The sequence below is a fragment of the Salvia splendens genome, chromosome 2 (assembly GCF_004379255.2).
Source record: "Salvia splendens isolate huo1 chromosome 2, SspV2, whole genome shotgun sequence".
Taxonomy (NCBI): Eukaryota; Viridiplantae; Streptophyta; class Magnoliopsida; order Lamiales; family Lamiaceae; genus Salvia; species Salvia splendens.
In genome coordinates, this window is record NC_056033.1 from 42,056,344 (window position 1) to 42,083,301 (window position 26,958).

The window sequence follows — 26,958 nt, forward strand, 5'->3', positions numbered from 1 at the left end:
AAGACGAGTTCGGTCAAAGGTGTTTATTTCATCAGACCAAAGACGAGTCCGGTCAAAGATGTTTATTTCATCAGACCAAGGACCAAGTCCGGTCAAAGAAGTTTACTTCATAAGACCGAGGACAAGTACGATGAAATTTTTTCGCTAAGCTGTAAATACAGTGTTAGAAGCGAAAACAAAATTTCATTTATCAAATCTTGTTCGGCATACAACTCCGCTACCCTACAAAATGGCGTTACGCTATTACAAAGGACTATTCTACCGTCCAGGGTTGCTGAAGTTAAGCCACCTATCTGCAAAATCCTCTGGAAGCCGAGTTCGGTTGTTCCGAGCAGATGAAGAATAAGCAGGTCGACGAGATGCTATCCTCGACCCAACGCCTCTTCCCCGAGCCCGAGAAGTCCTAACACCTCGGCGATGAAGAGTCTCTGCAATAAGCATCTGCTGATCTTGCTCGCTCATAGTCACAACTCCTCGGCGAATTTCAGTCCGTCCCCGTCTTGACGATTCCGGTTGCTCCTGAGCCCGTTCTCGTCTTGACGTCTCCGGCTGTTCCGGAGTTCGTTGTTGGCTGGGAGTAGGATTTTGAACAAGGGAACCAGAGGTTTGATCTGGAGTGCGAGCATCTGTTGGCACGATATGCCGAAGGAATCTTTCTATGGAGGGGCGCCGAGAAAGAACAATGTCGTACCGAGAAGCCCAGCGCCGTAATGATTTCACAACTTGTTGGCAAGCCGAGCTCTCCAGCGCATTGTTCCTCCGGAGTACAAGATATTCCTCCCACAGTTCGTCAACTCGACTCTGAACATCTGAGATGGTCAATCCCCCGCGCACACGGATGTAATCCTCGTACGCAGTCCTCTCAGCAATGGTCGTATTCAGCTCGGCCTCCAGATCCTTCTTATCGGACTCTAAGTCCTTATTATCGGCCTCCAGCTTCACTAAACGAGCCAGAAGCTCGTCATTCTTCGTCTGATCGGCTATAGCTCTTCTCTCAGCTTCGTCTAAAGCCGAAGAGTACAGCCGTTTCCAGTGAAGTATCTCCATCTCCTTGAGTACAAAGCAGCTATATTAGTTCGGCAGCTGTACCGAGCAGATAGTAAAATACAACAGGAGTAAAGGCGAGTACGAAAAGCTATACGAAGACAAATGTAGAGAATTTTTCATTCACAAGGAAAATTTTTTACACTAGGGCTTCAAGGCCATTTTACAAGGAAGAAACTAGACTAAGAGAAGGGAGACGAAATCATACTCCGCCTGCTTCGTCTCCGGCTCCTCGGTCTGGTACAGCTTCCTTCTCCTGGGCTACCTCAGCCTCGGCCTCGCCTCCTGCCGGCCTCGCCTCCGCCTCCTGATCGGCCTCCTTCTCCGGATGCCCGGCCTGATCGACTTCGGCCTCCCGCTCCAGCGGCTCGGCCTCACCCTCTCCGTTGTAAGTCGAAGCGGGTGAAACGGGTCCCACGGAGGCAAAGATAGCCTCCAGGTTCTCGTCCCGATCAGCTCGACAACTCCGGACTCGGTCTGCAGAAAGCAGGACCGAGGATGAAGCGAGCTCCTCAAGGAGCGGCAGATTCTGAAGCCGAGCAGCTATCTCTCGGCTGTACAGAGGCAGCACGACGTCGGGCCCCTGCTCGCCCTTATCGGCAATTAGCCTTACCAGACTACCGACAAAGGCCGAGAACTGGCTGCTCAAAAAGAGTCTCTCCGTGTAGGCACGGAGACCCTCTCCTTGGGCAACCACGGCGGCAGCATCCCTCCGTTTCGTCTGCTCTCGCTGGATGACGAGCTGGTTTTTGGCAAACTGAGCTTCATCCTGGGCCGAAATCCTAGCAGCCCTGGCTTTCTCAAAGTTTGCCTCAGCCTGCTCGGCCCGGTGACAAGCAGCCGCCAATTTCCTCTGCATCTCGGCATAGTCGTTGGACGCTTTGGAGAGTTCGACGGCGACGAGCTTGGAGAGCATATCATTCCTCTGAAAATGGATAAGGAAAAAAGTTAACAGAGGGCACCAAAAATACAAGACAAGCCAAGCCAAGGAATCAAGAAGACAATTCACCTCGGCGAAGTCCGTGGGCCATAAAAATGGCTCACAGATATGCTCCGAAGGAGGCGCCAAGACCACGTCTTTCTCTGGCGCCCTTGGGGGCTTCTGGGTCTTCCCCTTCTTGCTTGCCGAAGTCGACTCCGGCTTCTTTGGACCCGAAGAGGTCTTTTGCCTCTTCGGATTCTTCTCGGCATCAGGCGCCGAGCTGGTAGCCTTCTCTCTCTCCGGCTCCACAAGCTCGGAGGACTTTCTGATAGCCTTATTCAACATGAACACTGCCAAAAAGCAAGAAAGCAAAGTCAGATTTTCTTCGTTAAAGCAGTAGAGCATAAAGATAAAGAGAAATCCTCACCCTCGGCCTCTTCGTCCGAAGACGAGATGTCGAACACGACGTCGCCCTTGACGAGCTCAGACTCCGTGTATTGTTTCCTAACTATGGGAATCTTGTTGAGCTCGCCATCGAGCTCGTCCAACGGTTCAGGCCGAGGGTGACGGATAACGGACTCCGGCCCTCTCCAGGGAAAACTAGGAGCCGCGGTCCTATTATAGTAGAAGAAGCGATTTTGCCACTTCGGCCACTTCGTTTTACAAAAGGCCCTAAAGGGCTGTAAAGGGATCAAGTAAAACCAAGACCCCTTCCTCTTAAATTGAAAGAATTTAAGGATCGCCTTCAAAGACAAATCCCTTCCTAACCTACGGAGTTCGGCAGCGAAGGCCGACAAGTGCCTCCAAGAGTTCGGAGTCACCTGGCCTAAAGGAAGCTGAAAAAAATCTAGTAAATCTATAAAGGCAGAAGGGAGGGGGAAACGAAGCCCGCATTCTAAGCAGGCCTCGTACACGGTGACGTAACCCTCCGGCGGGGAGTCAGCCCTGTGATCACCGTCAGGTACCACCGCCTTCCCCCCAGGAAAAGAGTATTTTTCGTAAAGGGATATCACAGTATCCTTACTCAAGATACTGTGAAAATACTCTACGGTCTTCTCCCCGGATTCTTTCCGGCTAGAAGACCCCTTACCCCCTTTCCTAACGCTACCCGACTCCGAAGAAGAAGAAGAAGACATTTTTCTTACTTTTTGAAGGTGAAGGTAGTCTGAAGAAATTTTTGAAAGCGGAAGGAAATTTTTCACGCAGAAGATAGAGAGTGCAGAAGAAGCCAATAGCAAAGGTGTTCAAATGATGAAGAAAGACGGTATTTATCAGATTTGGAAAAGATTTCAAATCATCGCACCGTTTCATATCCCACCTTTTCAGGATTCAACGGCCGGATTTTACTGTCGCATTTAATGCCGCATTTAATGCAGTCACGCGCAGGGCACGTCCCCTGACTTCAGCCTCCCCCGTACCCTTTTCCAGAATGCCGAAGTGACTCGCTTCGCCGAAATGAATCACTTCGCTTTTCGGGGGGGGTAGTGATGGGGTACGTACTAAACAAGCCCAATAGCAGTGACAGCTCGGCCAGCCCAAAGCCCAAGAGTTCAGTTCGGCATTACCAAAGAGTTCGGCCTCAGCCTACAGCTCGGTAAAAGCCAACCAATCAAGCTCTGCTCTCAGGTCGGCATCAAGCTCTACTCTCAGATCGGCAACCAAAGCAGTTCGGTCTCGGTATTCGACCGAACAAGGAGTTAGTGGACCCATACCGGATGTCCAACACACCCACTACCACGTGATGTCAGTTCAGGCCACGATCGTAGGCCATGACCTACGCTTCACCCACGATCTTAGGCCATAACCTACACGACATCCACGACTTAGGGTGGTGACGCAAGCCATGATCTGAGTTCATTATATAAATAGAACTTAGATCTGATAGAAGAGGTTAGAATCTCTCTAGAGAAACAATCATATAGCAAGTCTGTGTTGTAAGCTGTATTTGGCAGATCAAGCAATACAAACCTGCCCCCATTTCTCCCCGTGGACGTAGATTTACCTCAGTAAATCGAACCACGTTAAATTCTCTGTGTCGTGATTTATTTTTACGAGCATTTATCATCATCAAAAATTCGCGGAATCATCACATATCAAGTTGTAAAATGGATGAAGTGTGTAGGAGATTAATGAGAGTGTTTTCCATGTGCATGAATTAGGATTAGTATTGATAAAGAAATGTAGTTTGTATATTCAACTATCCGTTGTCGTCCAGCGGTTAGGATATCTGGCTTTCACCCAGGAGACCCGGGTTCGATTCCCGGCAACGGAATTTTTGTTTGGATTTTACAACTTTCACGAGAAAAAAGTGGTTTAATGTATAGATTGAAGAGACAAAGTTGTTTCGTTAATATGTTATTGTTATTGATTTGGTGCATATATTCACATAAATACAATTTCATCCATATTAGACTCCATGGGGCGTTCGGTTTGCAACTCACAACTCAATCCTAGGTTTTATTTTAGTATTATTTTATCTTGGAAACCGAACACCACCATAGTAAATTTGTGAAAATAATTGCGAACGTGCCAGAACTTGATCAGAATTGTGATTTTTCTTACCCTTTGTATTGAGCAGGGCAGATAGAAATGACAAAAAAAGGGGGGGAAAATAACACCCTCACAAGTTAAGATATATATATGCACTGTTCATTTACACTCATTTCACAACAAAAAAATGGAGCATGGCTAAGATGGTGGGGTCTCTCCGTTGTTAATAAGATTAGCAGAGACTTACAATCCGTGCAAACACACACATATATCTGTACAAGATAATTTTACAGTGTCAAAAACCACGCCTTCCACACTCTTGCTGTTGCAATCCACCTGCAGCAACCCCGAGCCCCGACCACGCGTATTCCGCCACGTATCTGAGGTTGACCTCTCGTTCATCCTTGCAGAACACAGGCGCAGCTGGCATTGTCATCTTGGTTAGTTTCTTCCTCTGTCAAAGTCATTCCAAGAGACCCGATCTGCCTGTAAACGAAAGGAGGATTCGACCACCATTCGCACTTGCTCTCATCAGCCATGGTTCATTAAGGATCTCAAGCGATCGTCTGGTATCGTCCACGAAAGAAGGTGGCCTCCCGAATCCCCGCTCAGTAACTGTTTTAGGTCGTTTGACAGGTGAAGGGCCGTGACTGGTAATTTGTGGGACTTCAGCACCTTGTGTAGGATCAACCGATACTCGGGAAGTTTAGTTCCGAGTCCCAGGCCAGCTCTGGGGCTGGTGTTTTGTTTGGCTTTGCTCGACTCCTCGCTCGAAGAGTGAACCATCTTCCACACTTTGACTGCGCCACTTTGGTGACCGGATACATACCACTGTGTATCTTGACAGTCTGAGAAAGTACTAGCTGTGAGGGAGAGGATCGAATCCGACGGGAGTTGTGATGTGTTCACCACTGCGAGGCAATCACCGTTGATGCTCCAAACAGCGAGTATCACGCCTGCTGCAGTCAAAATTTCTCCTGTCAGGTCATTCACGTAGATTGCTGATATCGGTGAAGGGAACTCGGGCAGCTGCCTCACGAAAACCAACGAGCTCAGATCCCATATGATCACTGAGCAGTCCTCAGAACCACTCACAATCATCATGTAGGGTTGGCTAACATGAAGGCAGGTGATTTTACCAGTATGACCACAAAGAGCCTTCTCCAACTGCAGGTGTTGAACTCCACGAGGTCCGTCTTTGCCAAGTCTCCAAACACAGACCAAGCCATCGTCAGCCCCAGTAACCAAACTCTGACCATCATGGGTCGCACCAACACACTGGATCTGGCTGCCCACGTGAAGATCTTCGTGAGTAGAAATAAGCCTTTCTTGATCATATGTCACGAATCTCAAGCTCCGATCAGGAAAACCCCATGCAACATTTTTAGAATACGTTCTAGGTTTTAGCAAATTATTTGCACCAGCAATAAGAATCTTGTCGCCAAAATTCACAATTTGAGATATAGGAGACGAGCTCTTGCGAATCTCATGAGGAACAAGCAGCGGAGAATGCCGAAGTGGATGAGGGAGATGCATTCTATCTGTTCGTCTCTTGACGTGGGGCTTCTGGAAGAGTTGTTTTGGTGTTTGTCCAAAGTGATTAATCTGTGCTAGTATTGAAGCTTTCATAGCCGGATCTGCAACTGAATCAATGTCAACACTGCCTTCATAAGTATAATGGTAGAAGACGTTAACAGCTTCCTCAGCAGCCTGGAAAACACGTTACACGCATCATCAGTTAATACCATAATATATATATGAATAGAGCGTGAATGAGCTAACAGCTGAAGTTTTAGGCATGAAGACACGTGATGCATATAGCAAAATGTGAGGAGTGCAAATTAAAGCCAGTATAATGCAAAGAATCCGAAAGCCATCTAGGACCAAAAAAAATTCAGGCCGACTCAATATGAAACTCACTATCCTATTCTTCTATTCCAGAACCCAAATCCATAAATAGGGAGTATGGATAATACGAAATACGCGACAATAATTTAATCGAAGAATAAATATAACCCCAGTAGACAAAAGGTGACATTGATCACATATATTGCAAGAGCTCGTTATGCTCAAGAGATCATAATGACACCAACCCGACAAAAAAAGTGGAAAGAAATGTAGGAGTAGGACTATCCCAAAAATACGGTCATAATAAACATAACAAGTTAAGAAGCAACTGGCACTGACAGAATAAGTTTAAATTTTTATTCAACATTATCATGGGAAAATATGTTCTAGCACACTAACCTTCCCTCTTTGTTTATATCCAAAAATAAGATCTATCCAGTGATGCAGATGCGCTGAAACATAATCAGACTCCAAAGCTTCCCTGTGCTTCTTGATAAACTCCCTAGCACTGCCATTGGCCCATGGTGGCAAGACAACATCACCAACCTGTAGAAGATTATGGTCTGTCAGTAAACTCAGATATGAACTAATGCACCTAATGCAGGAGAAAGGTCAAATTGAGGACAAACTTCTTCAACTTTTAGAAATATATCCACGCACCTTCTCTCCTGATTGTTTCTCACCCAAGTCAAGCTCGAATCTGTTCTCCAGAAATTCAGGCATGTAGAAGAACTCTGGAATTAGTTCCTTGACATCGGAAGTGTTGCCTTTCCCAGCAGCACTCAACCACGTATCCCGTATACTGTTGAAAAGACGATCAGCGTGATCAAATTGCCCACCCTGCAACTTTTGGTTCTCTGAACTGAAGGGAGGCAAGCGGAGGAGGTAGAAGAGAACTATCCCAGCGCTAGAATAATGAGAACCATAATGGAACTTGGGGACCTCTGGATCATCCCAGCTATCGTATCTGTTTGTGACATGAGAGAGATAGAGAGAGAGTATGTTAGAGAAAACATATTTATGTTTCAAGAATGGAGACGAGGAGTGAGAAATGAAGATATAGGATGACAACAAGATCAGGGAGTAAAGAATAAATAAAAGCACTGCCAACCTCTTCCTGAACTCCTCCTCTCCTTCTAATGATTGGCATCCCATTGGTTTATCAAGTTTCCGGAAGGTTTTTGGATCTGAGAAATTAAGGGTTTCACTGTCATAATCTTCCAGCACCCAAGGAAACACAGGATACTGCGTAAGATCACTGTATCCACGGCCAGCTAGTGTGTTGAGATGCATGATGTACTGAAAATTGCTAATTTCTCCATTTTGCCATCTCTTGGAGAAGGACTTTGCCATAACCTTGAATAGACGGCTACCTTCATTGCTATCTTGTTTGGTTGAACCAGAGATTGTGGAATCTAACCTGTAAATTATATATCATGAATGTTAGCTCAAACTCTGTTATTGAGCAAATTGTAAACATAACAGAACCATAAAGAACAGATTAGTAAATACCTATTTGCATAAAAAAACACCAACAAAAAACACTACATAAACGTTGTTACAGAAAAGCTTGGGAAAGTAACAAAAGGAAAAAGTTACAATGACCAAAATCTCCACAAAGTAGAAGCAAAATCATATTAGCCAATATATACCAGGATAGTTTCAGACAGCCATATAAACAAGCATCACCCTATACTTTTGTAGCATCAAGTGGGCATCGGAGCACTGATTTGTAAAAAAAAAACATATCCAGCAAGATTTTCTAAAGGAAATCAAATCCAAATTGTGTTTCTATCCCGACAGCCACCGATTCAGCAAAGAATAATCAGGAGCTGACATAAATAAAACTCAGAACTTTTTAAACATACTTGTAAGGCAGTGACAGTACTCATGATCCAACCTAAAATGAAATATCTCTCCAGACATTCTCTAGTAGCTAAGAGTATATGGTCACAACAAATATTGACATCTCCAGAAATAAAAGTTATATCGAAAAGTTAAAGAACTGTTTACATTATTTTTCTTAATTTTTGCCTGTAAGATCTTCAGAAAAACATCATTGTATACAAACATAATGGACCCATAGCTAGCCAAATTAGTTATAGTAACAAAATCAACAGGCTGCCCATAGAAGCAATAATGAAGCCAGGTAAAAAAAGTAAAGTAAGGAGCCACTGAGACAGAAAAAGTTAATAACTTACATGCTGTTCCTAGGTAGATTCATGGCTACCAGATTTCTGAAAACTTCTTCTCGTTCTTTTTTGTGGAAAACCAATAGGTCATTGCAACCATCCATGCTGAAAATCTCAATGGCAACTGGCCGAAGCTGATAATCACGCTTTAGAAGCTCATGGACACTGTCAAGCTTCCACATATGCCAAAGATGAGGCACATTACCACTACTCCCCTCTTTTTCCTTCCCCCAGACACCACCATTGTATGCCCAGGCCCTAGCCCCAGCATAAGCTTTCACTGTAGAACTCCACGACAGAGTTGATTTGGATTGAGAATCCATGCAAATGGAAAAATCTTTCTTTACACCCAAAGCCTGATCAATGACAGAGAGGTCATCTTCGCTCTCTTTTTCGCATATACACCCAGAATCATCAATGTAAAAGTTCTCAATGACATACAGGGACAATTCCCCTATCAAAAATATGCCATCATGTTTGTCAAGGCCCACAACCCTTTCACAATTGTATTTATACTTGATCCTTTCAAATGGTTCGAGATATGGTCTGATCAAGTGTTCACCATTATCATTTAGTTCTTTATCTGATTTATCCTCTGCCACTCTGCCTTCATCAATTCTTGCAGAAGAAGATTGCCTTGGAGAGCCTAACTCAGACTTTCCTAGAACACTTTCAGCTCTTAGAGTTGATCCAGAACTTGACTTGACACCAAATTCTGTAGCTGAATGCAGACTTGCTTCATTTATGCTACTATCACGATCATCGTTCCATCCGACCCCAGAAAAGGCTATATCCCTAGCATCTTCTGATTCTCTGAAAGTTGATGCATCATATAATTCAGAACTAAAAGATTCATCATTTGGCTTCGCAGTTAATAGACGTAAAAAAGAATCTGATTGAGTATTAGAGGCATGATCTCCATCTTCAGTTTTCTCCTTGGACAGTTCTCCTTCCTCTAACAGAAATTGTGCATTCAGAACATTTTCAATTGTATCAATCTTTAGTTTACACCGTTCAAGCTTTTTCCGCATCCTATATGGGCCTTCAATGGGGCAAAGATACCACTCAGGCTCCTCCTCACTCATAGAAGATCTGCTGATCGGAAATATTCCTCGCTCATGCACAAGTTGTTGGAGGTGAGTTTGCCACTCACTTTCGGCGTGAAGCACCCATCCATACTTATCCTGACGAATAACACGCAGCTCAGTAGCCATGGCATCACGAACCAGTTCAAGTGCAATTCTCCGTTCATTCACCTGCTCCCAATGTTTATGCTCCACTTTTGATGTATCCCTTGTTTTTTTTGCCATATCTCTTTTACGGCGACTATCCATGCCCTTTATCCTAACTCCAGGAAACTTTGCTGACCCTGTAATATATTGCACCCACATAATGGCAGCACACTGTTCCAACACTTTATTAACAACCGACTGAGAATTATGAAACCAATCAAAAAATCCAGGTAAGTTTCCAGTCAAAAGCTTATCAAAACCACCATGCAAAACATCCAATGAAGATCCTTGGTTATGTTTAGAAACAAAAAACTCTTCAAGTGCGGCCCTTCGATGTATCAAAAGATACTTGAGAATATCAACAGCTGCATTTTGGACATTCTGCCTATGATCGTGGATAAGGGATATTAAATTTATGCAAAGACAGCAGTTCAGATCCGTCTCAAGATTACTGGGACAAAATATTATTCTCCTGTGAGCAACCAGTAACTGCAACACAGTGAAAATGTCAACCCCTTCTTCCTCTGGTGATGGGTACACAAACAATCTTTTCTTGGGCTCATTCAGCAGGCCCAGGCGCGAAAGAAGATCATCTTCCCCTATGGTGAGTAAGAACGATGGAAGGAAACAGAACAGTATCATGCGATTTGTATTCTTAAAGAGAGCCTGTATGTAAGTATCAAGTTGTCTGCTTCCTCTCCCAATAGAAAGGAGCCTGCCAGTTGGAATTGTTTCTTCAATCCGTCCATCTTTATTTGCCAACTGCAACATGGATAACAGAAACTCCAGAGTCTTCAATACACTAGATGGCTGAGGAAAAGCTCCCATGTATACACGATCAACTATCATCCAGGACAGTGCATCCAGATTTAAGGACCACCTGGTCTTATCTAACTTCTTCTCATCTTCCTCATCATCACGCAAGAGACGTCTCTCAAGAAAGTTCATTACTTTAGCAAGGCATAAGCCCTGAAAAACTAAAACAGATTCAGCATCAGCATACTGAGGTACACTTTCCAGCACAATCTCAACAACTGATGCAGCTTTCATTTGCTCAGTGAGAAAATCAGCAAGAACTTCTGCTACAAAATCTAATACTGCAGTGGCACCAGCGGAACATGGACCACCTCCATAACCACAATCATCAACTTCCAGCAGAAGCATCGGACTGATTGCTAACATGCTTGTATCAGGTTTAGTCTGATCAGAAGGCTTGAAATCTGGAGTGTAATTGGTATCATTCAATGATACATAAGAATCCATGGATCGAGTTGACTGGGATCTTCGATCATTTCGACTGGAACTCCCCAGCCAAGATGTCAAAGCTAAAACTGGAGAAGAAGAGGTTGGCGAGATCATGGAATTAGCTTTTTCAGACATAATGGGAGATTCCAGCATAGTGGTAGACAAAGTACTATGCAAATCCTTTTGATGACTAGGATCTGATGTACTTTTTGTATCATGAAAACTGAACTCATTGCTGCCAGAAGTGGCAAGGGATGCCTGCTCAACTGCTTCAACATCAATGTTCCTCACTGCTTGTCCATCTTCTTTCAGTGGCTGGTATTGTGTTTCCACAGTACCAATATCTGGTTTTTCACTAGCCACATTATTTGGGAAAACAGGAATATCCTCTGAACTAGTACTAACATTCCCATGGGCAAAGCTCCCTATGCTAATAGAGGTCTTTGCTGAAATCTCATGTTCTTGAGGCAAGCTAGAAAAGGTATTGTGGGAGCTACTGCCATCTTCTTCACCATCATTCAGATTCTTGTCTTCTGTTTTTACAGAAAGTTTCTTGGCCATCCTCACAGCATGTGCAGCCCTGGATTAACAAACAGAAACTTAGTTAGCCAAAAATAAAACAGGCACATGCAACGGCACGATAAGTTGATGAAATCATATGCTACATGCATCAAATGTAACATATATCTGCATATTATGGATTACGAATGAGGCTAGGTGTGAAAATATGTCTGAGACCTGACACAGGAAAAATAGAGGTCGATGCAGATTTCAAGAAACTCCACACGTCTGCAGACAGCAGAAAAGGGAAGACACATTTTTGCAAGATCAACCATGAATCTGAGAACTGAAGTAGCAGCAGCAGGAGCTGATGCCTCTCCACCCATCAAGCGAGCAGCATAAGTTTTGTGCATGAGAGCTTCACCTTGGAGCTCCCCAGACACGTCCACATGTTCATCCGTGAGTTCTGCTACAAGGCTAGCACCAACATGAGAAATATTTCCGGTTTGATAGGCAAGTGTTGATTGCTTGCATAACCTATCAAATGTTGATTTTGCCATGGCAATAACAGATTCGAGAAGTTCTACAAATTTCAACTCTATATAGCTACTGTCACTTGGCATGAGTGCATGAAAGTCAAGCATGCGCACTTCTGGCAATCTCGGATATACAGGCTTACCAAATATCAGACAAAACAAAATGTAATATATATCAGGAGAATCGTAGAAACTTGGGAGCACCCTTGCCAAACCTTGATAGCCTCCACTTGCCCGAAATTTAAGTGCAAATGTAGGAGATGACGTCAGACACACACCCAAAAGAGTCATGATCCACCTCATGCTGGTAGGATGAACAGCCTCATCAAGAAAATATGTGATTAATTTTGACGAAACCAATTTATGCCACTGCTCAAGTAACTCCTCTGAGTGAATTGTCACCTGAAGATCAATTAGCATCTCAAGTAACATATTTCTTACAATGATATGCTTCCCCATTGATTCTCGAATAATATGAACACAAGATGTTAGCTCAGGAGGATCGAATGTCATAATCACGAACCTCACAACTAGCTCCAGTTCAGAAGGAAGAAACCCATCCTCCAAAATGACACCCAGCAGAACAACCAACTTTTCTAGCACTGGCACTTCAACATCGCCCCTCTGCAGGGTAACAAGCAAATGCTGAACAAGATTAATTCTACGAAGAATTGTCAGATTGTGATTTCTGTACCAATGCATGGAGACAAGATGCTCGAGAAATCCAAGTAAAGAAATTTGGATTGGGACTGGAGCTTTCACCCAAAGGGTCCAATCCAGCAACACATGCTCAACCATATCAGCATTAGACAGAACAATGCAATTAGATGTAACTGTCTGCATGTCTGTATTTTCCAACTCTGATATATGACTGAATGAATCTTTTGCAGAAAAGTCATCAATATCCCCTGGAGACCCAACTGACGAAAATTCATCACGGAACTTCGACAAAGTAATATCATTAAAGCTGGACTCATTAATGGTGCCTGCTGGTGAGAGGTTGTTATGCACCATTTCAATTTTTCTTGGTTCAGAGAATGAAGCCTCACATGCGGCAATTTGGAAAAAGATCTCAAGTGAATGCATGTCGAACAATGACATTTTGCGCTGAAGAAAAAGAGCTAGCAAGTGGTAGCCTCGGTACTTCTGCATGTCTCTGATGTTCTGAGGATTCTGATGAAGCGCACATGCAAGCATTGTCAACGACATGTGAAGCATGTCCCTTGTTTCAGCGGCTTCAACAAGTGCAAGTACAACAGACATGCCACCAATGGGGCGTATAGTATCACCAATGACACATTGCTTACAAACATATATATCTCCAACAAGTCTGCCAAAGCGTGGTATCCCTGGAAGAAATCCATATAAATGTTTAAAAACTTTAGCATAAGACAGGGAGGATTTGACGTGGGGAGGGGCAAAAATATATTTATAAGCAAATTTTGTAGTAATGAGAAGGGGCATTTAATGGAGAATTTAAAATAAATTTTTAAATTTGAAGAAAAATACTATTGGTATAAACTTTTGAGGAGGGGCAAATGCCCCTCCAACAATACATGTAGATCTGCCCATGGCATAAAATGTAATAATCAAACAATTAGCAGAGCAGTATTATGGTATTATATGTGTATATTAGAAATGATTAGACAAATTGCGTCATCTTACGAATGAAATGACCAATATTAACTCACTCACCCCCTATAGGAGAAGCGGCAACTGAAAGAGGATCGACTAGATTGAGCATGGATAAGGTTCCAGATGCTCTGAACATTTCTGTACTCGTCCCATCAAATGCAAATATCAGTCTCTTGCCCCACAAATGCAGTGATAGGTTTCCTAATTTATCAGAATCCCAAACAATTCCACTTTGATCCACTTTAGTGACGCCTTGTTTGCCAGCACTCTCAGGCTTTTGCTTGTTAGCAGTCAAAGGTAACTCTGTATCTAGAGAATCTAAAATAGCCATACTGCCCCCTCCACATGCCTGATTTGGAACAAATTGCAACAGGTTGCTATCCTGGAAAAGCCCTCTATATCCCCTTCCAAGAATGTACATAAAACATATGGAACCTGGTGAAAGTACCTCTTCAAATAGGTAGCAAGATCTGAGTTTCCATGACAAATCATTAACCTTTGCACAGGCGACTGGTGTCCCAATATTTACCTGTAGAGACTTACCCGCAGGAGAGGGAGAGTATCCAAGTTTCCCAGTGTGCCTCAGTTTTCCATTAACATATACATAAGCTACACTAGCTTGGAATAGCCCAGCCAAAGCATTTGGTTTGCTGTGCACAACTGCTAGGTGATGCCACCTACCCTCCTCCATTTCTAGCCCAGAAAAGGTCAAGGAGGAAGTGTTACTTGTTGCAAGGGTTATAAGTCCATCATCCTGCAAAAGTAGTTCTGCATAAAAAGTATTTCCGTTTTCAACAGACCCAACAGAGAATATTCGAAGAACTTGGGATCCAAGTTGCTGTCCTATTGATGAGCCGCGCCTTCTAGAATAATTAGCTTTAGGATCAGTCTCCCTTGCTGATGGCTTTAGAAAATTTCGGAATTGAAACCAGCACACAAAAGAATAACCAGCAGCTGGAGGCCATGACCTTTCCCCTAATGGCACTTGTATGGAAGCATGTCCAGTCTTGCTCATGTCCAACTCTACAAAAGGCGCAAGAGATACATCGTCTGAGCCCATATCTTCTAGAAGGATCAATCTCTCCATCATTTCAACAAGACAGCGACCAGAACTTTTTACTCTCATTTGAAATATATATCTGATAAGAATTCTAAGTTCTGGAACTGATAGCCTGTCAAAATTTTGCAACCATAGATTATTTTAGTTTGCTATTCAATGAATGGCCTAACAGAAATTCAGATGCATCCCTGCCCAAATTAGTCAGTGTAATTACCTGTAGGCACCAAGGACTTCAACAATCTTCAAAGAATGGGAAACCAAAAGAGAAGCACTAGAAATGAAGGGATAAATAGTCTCCAAAAGAAGTTGTACACAACCTAGCAGCAGAGGAACAAAAAATTATTATATGTGATCACTACAATCAGCCTAATAAACAAATTTACAGTTGACTTCGAAGATGCGCACCTACAGATGTGAGGTTTTCTTTATTGAAGGAGCTACCACAAGCAAGTTTTTCGATAAGGTTAAGCAATTCAAGTTGCACCTTTGGAGTGCACCGCAATAAGCCACGTATGAGCACTCTGATAGCAGCAGCATTGTACACACGTTCCTTTTCAGGAATGAAGGAACCTGATGGTGTAATCAAAGGAAAACTAGTTGTTTCATTTTGCATCTCACTAGTTACTGTTGCTGCATCAGATGTTAAAAATGGTGGAAGAACTAACTCTACAGCAAGTTCCAGAAACAATTGTATGACTTGGCGTTCATAGTCAACACAAATGAGTCCAGAATCACATAAAAGATCAGAAAAGGTATGTGATGCCAATATTGTGTGCAGTTTCATCCGATTCACTGCATTACCAGAAACCCCTGCTGTCATCGCACGCATCACATATGTAAACACCTTGGCCCTTGTAGACATCAATGGCTGGATTTTCTGTTCACTGTCATTCTGAAAAGCGTGAAGTGTGGATAATAAAAGAGAAAACCCAGTTGCTTCGCCAAAAACTCTCTGAGCTGAGCCATTAACTCCTAATATGCGCCATAATGTTCCAAAAGCATCACATTTTGCATCATCTCTAAGTGCGTATTGAGATCCAGAATCACTTGTGACCATTCCACTTTTCAAAATTTCAACCACAGTACCCAATTCTTCCGAATGAGCCTGATAGCATATGGGGGTAAGGCAAATTAATACAGTAGGTTTAGTTAATTAAAAGAAAGAGCACATTGGTTTCTTGAAACATCAGAAATTATACAACTAAAATATGTTTCACTTGGGTCATAGCATACGAAAACACATTACTGCAAGCCTTAGATGATTTGTTCCAACATGACTAAGACATTAGGCCTTGACACCAATGAACTTCCAGAACACCATCCACAAGCAGCATTTAATCTCAATGAATGATTTCAAACCTAACTCATCATAAGAAAATGGAAGACAGTGATTTAAGAACGTATGAATGCAGCCATGGATATGCTAACTTTGAAGAGAACTCTAACTAGACTAATATGAGTGGTTACCATACATGCCAATTTTCTCTGCACTCCCTAAGGCTAAAACCACCAGTGCAAAATAGTAAACGGGCTCAGAGATACAAGAGATGTGTCCCATTAACCATCTTACACGGCCAATTAAAAAAAGGAAACTTTAAGGCATAGTCTATGTTATACCTGATGATTGATCCTGAGGACATACAAAAATAATTATACGACATAGTTAACACCGACATATCAAATTTAACATGTGAAGAGGACATGCATAATTCTTATTTTAACAATAGAGACAGGAACTTCATCAAAGTTTAAAACTAAAGCACTAAGGTACTAAAATATCTTTGAAAAATGCATAAAGAACTTTCTTACTTGTTTGACATCCTCGATTATCAAACATGACAAAACCCTCAGGGTACCAGGGCGGTGTACGTCAGAAGCCAAAAGAGGAAGTACAACAGAGACACCATTAGCAGAACGAAATGATGCTTGATTAGCTTCTGATTTCTTTAATAACGAGACTAAACAATCCCAAGCAGCAGAGATCGTCCCCTCTACCTCAAAAAGAGGGAATTTCCCAGAATCGGATTCTAAGAGTCTTGGTGAAGAAAGAATTGCACCCTCTATGTCCAGGTGCTTGTTGAAGCTGCTAGGGCTAGTTTTTCTCTCCAGTTGACCATGGACACCAATTAGCTGCTCAGTCCCTAGGAAAAAATTATGCTGCTTTAGATCATCCAATAGAAACTCCAACATACCAAGTTCTCTTAGGATTTTCTTGTACTGTTGGTCAAATGATAGGAGTTTCACAAGAAAGGAGAGAATTGTCTGATTCAGTTCAGCAGATCGTTTTTGCTGCAATAAGCAGCAAAGAGATAGCAACTCTTGTTCAGGGATGATATTAACTACAGTAACTGCGTATTCAAGAATTTTCAAGATTATCTCTTGTAAAGACAAAGGAAAACCAGCCATGTTTTGGATCAAGAGGGGAACAGTTCTCAATTGCTGACACATTTGGTAGTTTTCAGGATGACCTGAGAATATCTTAAAAATTCTATTCAACACTTTGGTCTGCAGTTCAGTACTTTCTGCTTTAATTAAAATGTCCTGCAGCATTTGTACGGCTTCTAAATCTCTTACTTGGCTGTCATCCTTCTCCCAAGTTTCCCCCACTGCTCCATCACTAGATGATGTATGGCCTTTTCCATGCAGTTTAGAACTTTTTGAAGCTTCTGAGGGACCTATCTGGGAGAAATTAATAATGACATCAAGGAGCCTACAAAGTGTTGGTGAGAGACTGTGTGGCGAGTTCTTTAATACTACTTCTTCGATTGAGCTCCTTCCCTCCACCCCCTCATCTTCATGTAAACTGCCTGAAGAAGAATCTTCAGATGTAATGGAATAGAAAGTTTGGCCAGATCGATTTTTTGACAGAGTCAAGGCAAAATGAACCAGGAACTGATAGCCATGAGCATTGTGAATATCCTCTCTGAGCCTGATACCACCAGCCTCTACACGAAAATGAAAAAAGATTAAAGAAGAGTATGCCAAATCTATTTGAGCAGTTCAGTATCTGTGTGAGAATCCATGGTGTCTAGTTAGATCACACCACACTACTCACTCAAGCTATACTACTATCCATCTTTAGTAATAAAGAAAGCCAAATTTTGGACAATTCAAGAATCGCTGCAATCTCACCCATTCAGTTAAGAAGAAACGAATATTCTATGTTCATGTCAGTTTATAAGAAAATATATACAGTACAATCTTACCAGGTCTGTAAGATAAGTCCACACATTCAAGAAGCAAGTCTACAATGCCCATAGTGTAGGCTGGATCCCCGCAATCTGGGTTGAAATCCTTCACGGCCATTAGGAGAACTTTAATCTGCCAAACAGAAAGAGAACAAGCAGCTTTATTATTAAAAGCTAGATTATATTATATATTATTAAGGGAATCAATAAAAGAAGTGACCAAAAGGAAGCAAAGGAGCAGAGAACGGTATTTGAATGAAATTTAGTAACATTTGCCTTTCACATGTAATCATGTATACCAACTCTGCCATAAACAAGATGCTCTGTAGTCATTATTATTTGGCAACAGCTATGAGCTTGTCATGGCAATTTAGGTGTCATATGAAAATATTAAAAATCTAGTGCAGACATTTGAAAAATACTTGGTAAAGGGAGTTGGATAATACAAAGTTCTGGGTGGTAGCATTTTCCTATCGAAATATGAAGCCATAATTCTCACAATCTTTAATGGAATAGCATAATGATATGACATACAGAGAAAAGATTCATTCTATAAGTGACACCATAAGACTCTTCTCTACATTATTCTCTCTCTTAATTTACTCTCTCTCCACTCTAACTATTAAATACCATTTTCCCAAAACGAGTGCTTAAAAGAAGCGCCTCGCTTATGGTGGGACAGAGGGAGTAATTGATTGTAATTGCTGTCATTTTTAATAGAGAGAAAGGTGTATGCCAAGTATTTATTATAGTAGATGGACAAGAGAGAATATAGGTATTCAAGGTTCCATTGTGTGATAGTAAATGGGAGCAATGCATCTATGACTGACATTCAGAGTTCATATCAAACTGCCTCCAAAAAAATAAGTAATAATTAATTAGTTAATTCACAGAAACTAATCCCGAAGACTGCCATCTTTCAGTGATTGAAGAGATTTAACAAATACACAACAAATATCATTTCAAGAGGAATACAATTATTACACGTTCTTAAGTCTTCTTAATTCAACAAACCCAAAGACATAATATGATTGGCAACAAAAAAATGAAGATGCATGCTAAAAATAAATTATGGGCACATATACATACCAGATGATGCCTGCGTATGTACTTGGCAGTGCAACCATTGTCGTTAACCAAAAGAAGACTGAGGATCTGCAATAATAAACCAGTTAGTCATCAGTTGTCCACTTTTATGTGCAAATAACTCGTCACTATTCCAACACCAGATGAACTTTTCTGTTACCTGCATAGCATGTCTATGAAGCTGAATGGCATGCAGAGGAACTAGACCTTCTTTGAATTGAGAGAAAACCACCAAAGAACCATTGGCAACCATGTTAAACAGTAATTGAAGTGAGTTATCTTCTATCAGACTTTGAGCAGCTAAAGGATGGCTAGCCAATGCTTTCATAATATGTACAACACTGCCTTCAACCTGACATAAACGTTGGCAGGGTAAGTATTCTCAAGATCATAAATAAGGCCCGTGTTTATTAAGCAACTAAAATAACCAGGAAAATACCTCCCCAGTTAGTGGATATATTCCGATCATAAGGTGACACAGAAATGAAAAATATAATATTTGAATCATGGGCATCAAATTAAATTACAACCAAATAAGTACAGTAGAGAGACACCAAAGCATATAATATTGATTTGGTCAGCAACAATCTCCAACAATTCAAAGCAACAAATAAACATGCAGGAAAAGAGGGGGGGACACAATTTGTTTTACTGTTACAAACATAACAGAACAAAAACAAGCTACAACGCTGCAGTATATACAAAGAATGAAATAGGTCGACTAACATGGCATAAAATGCAGGAAAGTCAAATATTCAACATGCAGGAGATAGATGAGAATTTCAATATAATCAATCTATTAAATGAAGAAGACTACAAACCCTTATTGAAAAAAATTCTTGGAACCTGTTGAACAGCTATTAAATTAACATTAAAAAACACTATCACTAGCACATACCAATACCAGAAAAATGTAATGGAGTAGCTTTGCACTTCAAATACTACAACGAAATACAATAAACTAAAAAATACAAAAATGAAATGTCGGAAAATACAACCTCAAGCTTGCGAGCAGGTCTGGTTCTGTCATCATTTTCATCAAATGTAGACAAGTCTTCATTGTGATTTGACTTTTTTAAATGACTGCTACCATCAGGAGCAAGAAGAGTATTTAGGACATGAATAAGACAGCAAAAGATCCCAGAATCAAGAAATGATTGTTTATCAACTGGCTGCAATCAGAAAGTCATCAAAAGCATAAGCAACAAAAAAGTGAACTGAATCAACTGATACAGATAATAAGAAGAATAAGGTCCACTTGCACTAGTAATTATAACTCAAAGTTTATCCCCGGTAACATGTTCAGCAGCGCAACATGTGTAAAAGTTGCACTCCACTAACAAATATAACAGCCTAATTTGCCACATACAAAATCCAAAAAATTCACATTGGCTTTTTAGCATCAAAGTCACGAATGGAACGTAAAGCATATGTATTAGACTGTCTGGGGTGCCAAAACATGGGAACTTTCAAATTTTAATACCAATGTTGTGTCAACTTAGGACATAGAAATAACCAATTTGACTTCCTAGATATTAAAAAATGTAGCATCAAGAAATCAAGAAAGAAAGTAAAAGCCAAACTATTCTATTGGAATCTTCATATGGATCAGTTAACAAACCCCGGAAACAAGGACTTCCACTGCATGTAACAGATTTGCACCAGGTGCAATGCCATCCTGCAGTGAATTATGAGCATAAGTGACTGAAGAACATGACTCCACCAAAATAGGAATACCTTGTACTTGTACATCTGAAAATACCTTTGTAATTTCTGAGAAAAATAATAAAACTTTCTCAGCTTCAAGAGCTCTCGTTTTACTGCTAAGCTTCAGCTTGTCTACATCGGTTACAAAAGCCCTTCCCACAACAAACGAAAAAATGTGCGTCTCTACCAATCTGCATTTATTGCAGTCAGGATATAAAATATTAGCATCCTCTTGAGCTCACAAGTAAAACTCTAAGAGCAAGAGAAATTGTTGTGGATATGCTCCATAATGATTAACCATATTAATTTTTTTCTAATAGTGCATCACCAGGAATTCTGTATACAGCTGGAGAAGATAACGAACAGTTTCACGCAATATAGCAAAACTTACTGAAAGATCTCAGGACTAGTTTCCATGATGTGTTGATTGCATTTTACTATAGTAACATTCGCAGAGTGTGACATTTAAGCTTTATAAAACATATAAACAAATCTTATTTTAAAGTTGGATCTTCATACACCTAATAAATTGGCAGCAAAGCAATATTTTCAACATCTCAGGCAGTAGAAATGTCCATCTAGTCAAATGTACTTTGAGTTATATCTACATGAAAATTAAATGAAGGAAAGTCTCTCTTACATGGAAATTAATTGGGCAACATCATTGTGTTCCCTCTCTAATCTACAAAAAAATTCTACAGTCCATGTCAAGGCCCTCTCCTTTTCCTGAGACAGAAAATTAAATGATGAATATATCAACAGTGATGATAGTATTGGTAAGTTCAGTAGTAACTCACAACAAAAATACAACAATAAATAAAGCTAGACACATTCTTATGGCATGTATCAGCACCTTTTCGGAATTGGAGGAACGAAACACTTCCCAGCATCTCTTGAAATCCAATTCCAGCTCATCTTTGTCTCTGCTATGAGGGACAAAAAAATTAAACAAATTTATCACTTTCTCTAGTCAAAAATTCACATACGCAATCAGAAAATCCAAAAAAAAAAAGTAAATGTGGAGGCTCTAAAAGAGTAACATAAATAGTATGATAATCTGCCATATTTTAGTTGCATATTGTATAAGAAAAATATAGTACGAAGAAAAGCCACCTGAGGAAAAGAAAAATGTACTAATAATTACTAATCTCAGTATTTCCAGTTCTCAATCTACCACTATTCTTTCATCTAGTACCTCAAAAAATCAACTAAAGGCCCAATTAAGATTAACAAATATTGTATTCATTAAACATTTAGTGTCATTCATGAATTGTTAACTATATCTTCAATCTCTATCATACATCATCCCATGATTCTTACACTCTGCCAATCTCCTATTTCTTTGTACCCATTCCGGACCAAAAATTGTATGACAGTGATTCCGTAATAATCCGCCACTCTTGCTAATACTGTTCAGAAATTCCAATACCATTGCTAGCTCCTTACACACTCTACCTCCAAATAGAGTCTAAATGTGTGGTCTTGATCCTCTAATGCGTTATTACACTTTAGTCACATATTCCTTAAGAATCTATAACCTTCTTATTCTGAGCAAAGGTTATAAAATGTCCGACCATAAGTACCATAAAGTATAATACAAAAAATCCTGAATATGACAACATGGGAAATGGTTATATAGTATGTTTTTTCAGAGCAATATGCTGCAATTTAAAAGTTCAATGCATAGGCTTGCATCCATAACACTGTCGATCCTGCAATGCAGTTCTCTGTGGGAATTTACTTTACAATGGAAACTAACAAAGACCTCTAGTGCATAACATATCCTAGACATGTTTAATATCAAAGGGTTTTCCACTTTGACATTTGACACCACCACTAAAGAGCATACATATTTCCTAAATGAAAGCACAACAAAGCAAAATAGTGGCCAAAGTACGGCAGTTCAAATTCACCATCACTTTCATCAAAATGATATGGTGCACGGACCTCTTTCTCCAATGTAACCTAGATGTATAGAGGAAGTGTAACAACTCAACATATATCACCAATATTTATGCACTTAAAGTAATCGTACTCAGTACACTGATTAAGCGGGTTATCCTCGTCAATAACACACAGACTCCAATAAAAATAACTAAAACCTCTACTCCAAATTCGCATAGAAGAAATTTTAAAGAGGAATCAGCTGATCACAACATATTCAATATCTAACCACCTAAACTATTGTTGGTAGCTCCTTGAGCTCACAATACTGCAGTTGATTAATCAAAATTACGATAACATAAAACAAGGAGAAAAAAAAAAGATAAAAAGTGAGAGACTCGGTCAAAGTTCCTCGGTGGAATAAAAATCGAACCTTAAAGGCGATGCAAATGACAAATATTCTGGGCTGGTTGGCGACAAAAAATCGTTAGCATTGCTGCTGCTGCTGATTCTATCCCTCGGGGGCGGCGGGGACGGAGTTGTTGGTGCCGATTCCGGAGGCGATGAAAGACCGACTTTTTCCTTGAATTCTTTAAGCAATGTTACCCATTTCATCGTTTTGTTTCCACTTGAATTTCCGAACATATATGAGCAGATGTCTCAGCTAATTGGAACAGATGATAAAAATATGTCAAACAAGGCAGCTCTCTCATCCGAGAGCCAATATTTCAATTTTACCAAACATCAACAATCAGATCTCAAACACGAACCCTTCTAGACATAATCTAGAAGGATCTCCCAGCTCATCCCCCGGATTTATTTACCCGAAATAAAAGATTCGACACGGCCAAAATCCAAAACCAAAATAAAATGCGATCAACTGGTGACAAATTAGGGATTAAGAGCGGCAGGATCCGAGGTGTGGATATATTCAATCGCCTCCTTCTAATTCAGAGGAACAAATCTAATTATGTGTATGCTGGATTAATCTGTGGACAATCGAAAATGCCAGTCAAACAATTTTCTTATAGATGATCGAGGCGGTCTTGAATCTTAGATTTTGCCCTATAAATTGGGAGTTGAAAAGAAAAGGCTTAGAGCAAAAGAGAAGAAGAAAGGAAATGCAGCGTGTTTTCTCTGTTGTTTCGGACGGCCTCTCGCGCCTTGTTTCTCGCTCTATATCTCTGACATGTTTCTTTCTCTCTCTAAAATATATATAAATAATAAAATACAACTCTTTTTATCTTCCTTTTCTTTTTCAATTCTAGTTCTAGGCTTAAACATAAACCCTCCCTCTAAAACTCTTGATATTCCACGTAGGCAGCTCACATCAACGTCCATAAATCTGCCACGTGGCTTACGGGGATCGACATCCTCAGAGCATCAACAGTGCCGCGGAGCTCCTGGCAGAATTCTCTGCGGAATTCCCAAAAACACCTCCTGTCACGTCATACGGACTTCCCACTGCACATTGGTGAAATTCCCCGCGAAATTCCTGACGGACTTCTCACAATAATGCAATAAACGGGAATTCCGCGGGAATCAACGCAATGGCGGACGTCCGCACGGAATTCCCCGCGGAACGCCGCGGAATTGCGAATTCCTCGACGGAATTCCGTATCCGTGCAAGCCACGCACAATGGCGGACGTCCGCCACAGAATTCCCGCACGCCGGTCGGAATTCTGCGGTGACGTCCGCAACTTCTGTTGCTCTCAACCTGAGCTCTACCTTTTTCCTGCAATCCATTTACTTTATTTTATCATTCTAAATTTTTTAGATTTATCATTCTAAATTGTAATCAATACTCTAATTTAGAAAGAAAAAAATCATATTTATTGATAGGTATTATAATAACGAGTTTGTTGAACAAATATGAAAAATATCCAATATATTTTATTGGACGTGATGAATCTTATTATCGATAATCAATTATAGTACTATATGATGGAAAGCGTACTTGCATTTGCGTATTGTTATTATTGCATTTTATTTTGTATAGTTCGATGATATTATGTGTGGATTTACTTGCCTTTTCTCCATATTCCTAATCATGAAATACATTTTCTAAAAATTAAAATCATATATATTTTCAAATATTTGCCATGAATAATCCGTGATACGAAAATGTGTTGATTGGTCATAATATTGCGATATTCAACTAATATGTTCTTTTATTGTTTCTTGATACTCTAATAGGAATGCATTGAGAATGATATGATTAAATAATACTCTTGTATAATGTAATTTTTTTTAGAAAAATGAATTCAAAATAAACAAAATAATGTGGAATTGATTAAAATTGACTAACGAAATTCGATCATTACAAAAGGCATCGCTTTTAATACGTGAGACCATTCAGAAAAAAATACAGTAAGTTTTTGTACTATAATTTAATATTCTATTTTCAAATAATATAGAATTAATTAAAACTAACCAACCTTCATAATTCATATACTCCATATTCAATTGTTGTGTTGGCATCTTAGAAAATACGAAACCGGATAAATGGTAGTTATTTTTGTTTGATTTTATTTAATAACATTATTCATAATTTCTTGGTTTGATCAATTTGGATGAACCTTTTTGTTTGTATTCTTCTAAGTCGAAATTTGACTTCTTTCGTGTGAACTATGTGGATTTTTCCTTTCATAAATTACTCTAGCATTTGAATGTAGATTTTTCGTATCTCCACTATAAATTAAAACTTGTGCAATTTATAATTGTCGGTGGTATTTAAATCTTGATTGTTTTACTTTACGCTAACAATAGTGTTAATTGAATATTGATACTTTATCAAACAATTGAATATTGATACTTTATCAAACTTTTACTTTTCTTCGAGTATTAGAGGAAAAAAGCACTGTTTATCAAATAAACATTAATTAATTTTACTACTACTACTTTTCGTGGTCTTTGTTATTCCTAAAATCAAATTCACGTGATAAAGAAAATTTATGTTATTTTAACATTCCTTACTTATTGTTAAAATAACATAAAGAAAGGTTTGTTTTCTTGAACATGTGAATTTGATTTTAGGAATAAGTCATTTTAATTAATTAATGAATCATATATATTATATGTGTCTCGTGTTTAGATTTCTTACAGCTGATTAATACAGGAAATTGATTATTGTCCGTTGTCTATTTTCTTAGGTTTTTAGATAAGCTTTAATTAGTGGACTGTGAAAGAAACAAACTTATAGTAAGTATTAACGTAACTCTTTTAATTACATAAAGTGATAAAACAAAAAAGTGTCAATCTTAATTTCATTAAGACTAAGAGGCTAACTGCAATAAATAAATCTTTAACTTATTTGTTATTCTTTACTCCATCCATATAAATAATTAGTAAGTCCTTTTCGATTTCATTTTTGGGGGGGTTTCATTATAACATGCTTTTACAAATACAATTAGTGCTTACATAGTAAAGTTTATTTTGTGTAGGAAACTCATATTTAATTTAATGTTACAAGTTTACAAGGTCGTAATCTTACAAGTTTATGGCTAAAACATCAAACTCCAATGACATTCCCATCACATTCATAGAAGCATTTTTAAGCAAATCAACTTTTTACTCAACTAGCCATTAAAACATTGTTAAGGTTTCCAAACAATTTCAACTCACATAAATTTCAATACAAAGGTTTTTTTTCCCGATATATGCACATGCACCAAAATGCTCAAACCCCTGCCGAGAGGTCAGCAAAGAGCAAATGTTTCAACGTAAGAAAAAATGAAAATACAGTGTGTATGTGGTTGCGAATATTAGTATTATTATTTTTAAAATTTTTAATAGTAAGTGTAATTCGTAATTTTAAAATGACATTAATTTTCTTAATAATTATTGATTTATAACATAATAATTAAATAATATTAATATTAATTTTCAGTTACTGCAATAGTATAAAATAATTACAATTATACAAATATCTGAATATGTAAAAATGAATAATCAAATGACTTTGCCAGATAAAGTATTGGCAAACAAATACTCCCTCTATCAGCGAATAAGAGTCATGTTTTTCATTTTAGTCCGTCCGCGAATAGGAGTCACGATTCACTTTTACCATAAATTTTAATAGGGTCACACCTTCCACTAAGAGCATCCTCATCCATGCTCTTGCCAAAGATCATGGATGTGGGTCTGGACCAACATTTATTAATTTCTTACTACATGCTATTCCGCAAGAGCACAACATCCACATCCATGATCTTGCGCAAGAGCATGTTCAAGGGTCTCACCATTCCATTATTCAATTTAAATACTTCAATTACTAAAAACATTTCCACAATATTAAAATACATTAAAAATACCCGATACCATTACAAATTACTAATACATTAAAAATTACATAATTAAAATCCTAAAAATTAAAAATTACATAATT

At 39.6% G+C, this 26,958-nt stretch overlaps 1 protein-coding gene and 1 non-coding gene across 3 annotated transcripts; one reads left to right on the forward strand and one right to left on the reverse strand.

Moving 5' to 3' along the window:
- The first annotated feature begins 4,166 nt into the window (after positions 1-4,166).
- TRNAE-UUC lies at positions 4,167-4,238 on the forward strand. Its single transcript has one exon. It is a non-coding gene; the product is annotated as a tRNA-Glu (tRNA).
- A 340-nt stretch (positions 4,239-4,578) lies between these two features.
- On the reverse strand, positions 4,579-23,773 carry LOC121792943 (protein SPIRRIG-like). 2 transcript variants are annotated; one of them, XM_042191085.1, is made up of 19 exons: positions 23,004-23,773; positions 21,540-21,609; positions 21,327-21,412; positions 20,742-20,877; positions 20,601-20,657; positions 19,978-20,151; positions 19,140-19,331; positions 18,983-19,048; positions 17,912-18,026; positions 16,515-17,650; positions 15,111-15,810; positions 14,920-15,022; positions 13,706-14,817; positions 11,712-13,359; positions 8,506-11,553; positions 7,416-7,724; positions 6,965-7,271; positions 6,704-6,850; positions 4,579-6,166 (listed from the first exon to the last, which is right to left on the reverse strand). In XM_042191085.1, exons 1-19 carry the CDS (start codon positions 23,213-23,215, stop codon positions 4,988-4,990), a joined length of 10,797 nt encoding a protein of 3,598 aa, XP_042047019.1. In that variant the 5' UTR covers positions 23,216-23,773; the 3' UTR covers positions 4,579-4,987. The 2 variants fall into 2 exon arrangements, with proteins under 2 accessions (XP_042047019.1, XP_042047018.1); XM_042191084.1 differs by having other exon boundaries at positions 21,540-21,612.
- Between the last annotated feature and the right edge of the window lie 3,185 nt (positions 23,774-26,958).

Bases quoted from the DNA above. Each gene is read 5' to 3' on its own strand.
- LOC121792943 (XM_042191084.1), bottom strand. From the start codon at position 23,215: ATGTTCGGAAATTCAAGTGGAAACAAAACGATGAAATGGGTAACATTG. The intron at 20,878-21,326 runs GTAAGAGAGACT...CAATAAATGCAG, and splicing joins GTTGCCCAATTAATTTCCAT to ATTGGTAGAGACGCACATTT. The intron at 18,027-18,982 runs GTATGTATATGT...TCTGTTTGGCAG, and splicing joins ACATACGCAGGCATCATCTG to ATTAAAGTTCTCCTAATGGC.